The 1,872-nt window shown below is 34.8% G+C and overlaps 1 protein-coding gene across 1 annotated transcript; it reads left to right on the top strand.

The window, feature by feature from the left end:
- Window positions 1-20: 20 nt before the first annotated feature.
- On the top strand, window positions 21-1,644 carry Tsp_14305 (conserved hypothetical protein). The gene is given in 6 exon segments (XM_003368527.1): window positions 21-43; window positions 469-667; window positions 739-795; window positions 863-994; window positions 1,097-1,549; window positions 1,561-1,644. The coding sequence occupies 6 exon segments, from the start codon at window positions 21-23 to the stop codon at window positions 1,642-1,644; spliced, it is 948 nt and encodes a 315-aa protein (XP_003368575.1).
- The last annotated feature ends 228 nt before the right edge of the window (window positions 1,645-1,872 follow it).

Here is a 1,872-nt window from a genome sequence, read left to right as displayed (position 1 = left end):
GGAAATAAGACAACTGAAATATGACAAGATTTTGCTATCGCAGGTAATATTTGTTTTTAATTTTGTGCATTATTAAGCTCGAAATATTGATTTGGGTAAATGCAAACCTATTTATATTAAAAACTAAAGTTTAAGTAAAAAATTAAATATATGTGCTGTGAAGAACCATGCATGATGGTGTAACTTTTTGGATGATTCATAAAAATAATTCAGCTGAAAAATAGTTCAGAAGTATATTCAAACGACAAATTTCGCCATGTTTTACTGTATTTGCCTGCAAAGCATACAATTCGCACTTTTAGAATTGCAGAAAAAAGACGAAAAGAAAAATTTGATGGTTAAACGAATAAAAAAAAACTGTTTGTTGATGTGTATTTTTTAATTAAATAATCAATAGCAATTTTTTTTTGGTAGAAATGATCAAAAAAAGAACAGGATCAGGTAAAAGAAAAGTTGAAATTCTTTGAGAAGCAAGACGGGCCTGCATCAGTTTTCACCGGCGCTTCATGAAACAGAAGAAATGGAGGTTAAGCAGATTGCTGTTGAAGTTTCAGATTTTTCGCCTAAATGTGATTTCGAAGATGACGACCGGCATCCAGTGGAAGAACCACAGTCTGAAAATCAACATTCCATTGAATTTATAGAATTGAGTGGATCTGATACACTTGTGAGTATTTTGTGCTTGTTCTTTTATCTTATAGTTGTCTGTATATTTTTTTTATATTTGTTGTGTTTCAGGAAAATGCGATGAAATTAAAAACTTCAGACATTATTGAATCCGATGCACCCGTTGATGTATGTATGAAGGAAAACTGTTACTTTCATTGTATTTTTTGACCAATTTAATCTTTGTTATATGCAGCTTTTGGTCTGCCTGTTGCCGATGCGGAAACTGGACACAGATACGTTGATTACACTGATCCGTCTTCTATGCGCCCAACGCAGATTCTCCATCTGCGACCCACGATTGACAAAACTTCCTGACACCTTTGAGGTAATCAGCCAATGTTTGTTCCACCAATATCTGATGACATCGTCGAAAACCAGTGACAGAAGCTGAGGGATAGTGTGTAAGAAAGATTCCAAAAAGATTAAGAAGAAGTCAAAGAAACGGTCAAAATCAAAGAAAATTAAGAAAACTGTCGCAGATACAGTCGATAAAGAAGCAGCGTCTTCTCAAATGCCAGAAACGGATATTCCATCACCGAAACTAACATTGGCAAGTGAAGTTACAGCGAAAGATGTAGATCAAGCGAACATTGTTCCTCCAATATCTGAAGAAAAAGTTGAAAAACCAGTGACAGAAGCTGAACCAAAAGTTGAAAAGAAAGATTCGAAAAAGATTAAAAAGAAGTCAAAGAAACGGTCAAAATCAAAGAAAATTAAGAAAACAGTCGAAGATACAGTCGCTGATCAAGCAGCGTCTTCTCAAATGCCAGAAACGGATATTACATCACCGAAACTAACATTGGCAAGTGAAGTTACAGCGATAGATGTAGATCAGCCGAACATTGTTCCACCAATATCTGAAGAAAAAGTTGAAAAACCAGTGTTTTTTAGGTGAGCCAACAAGTTGAAAACAAAGATTCCATAAAGGACAATAAGAGAACCAAGAAACGGTCAAAATCAAAGATAATTATTTAAAACTGTCTTCCATACTGTCGATACACCAGGAGCGTCCTCTCAAATGCCATAAACGGATATTCCATCAACGAACACAAACATTGGCCAACTGAATGTTACTGCAATTGGAAGTAAAATCACTGAAATCTATTGTTGCCACCCGATATCTGAAACAAAAAAGTTGTAAAAAACCCACTGAACTGAGCGCTGAAACCTAAAAATGTTAAAAAAGAAAAGATTTCCCTAAAA

This window comes from Trichinella spiralis (genome assembly GCF_000181795.1).
Source record: "Trichinella spiralis strain ISS 195 chromosome Unknown Scfld2324, whole genome shotgun sequence".
In the NCBI taxonomy this organism is placed as follows: Eukaryota; Metazoa; Nematoda; class Enoplea; order Trichinellida; family Trichinellidae; genus Trichinella; species Trichinella spiralis.
The sequence above is the reverse complement of the archived record's forward strand: the minus strand, read 5'-3'. Positions and strand labels throughout refer to the sequence as shown.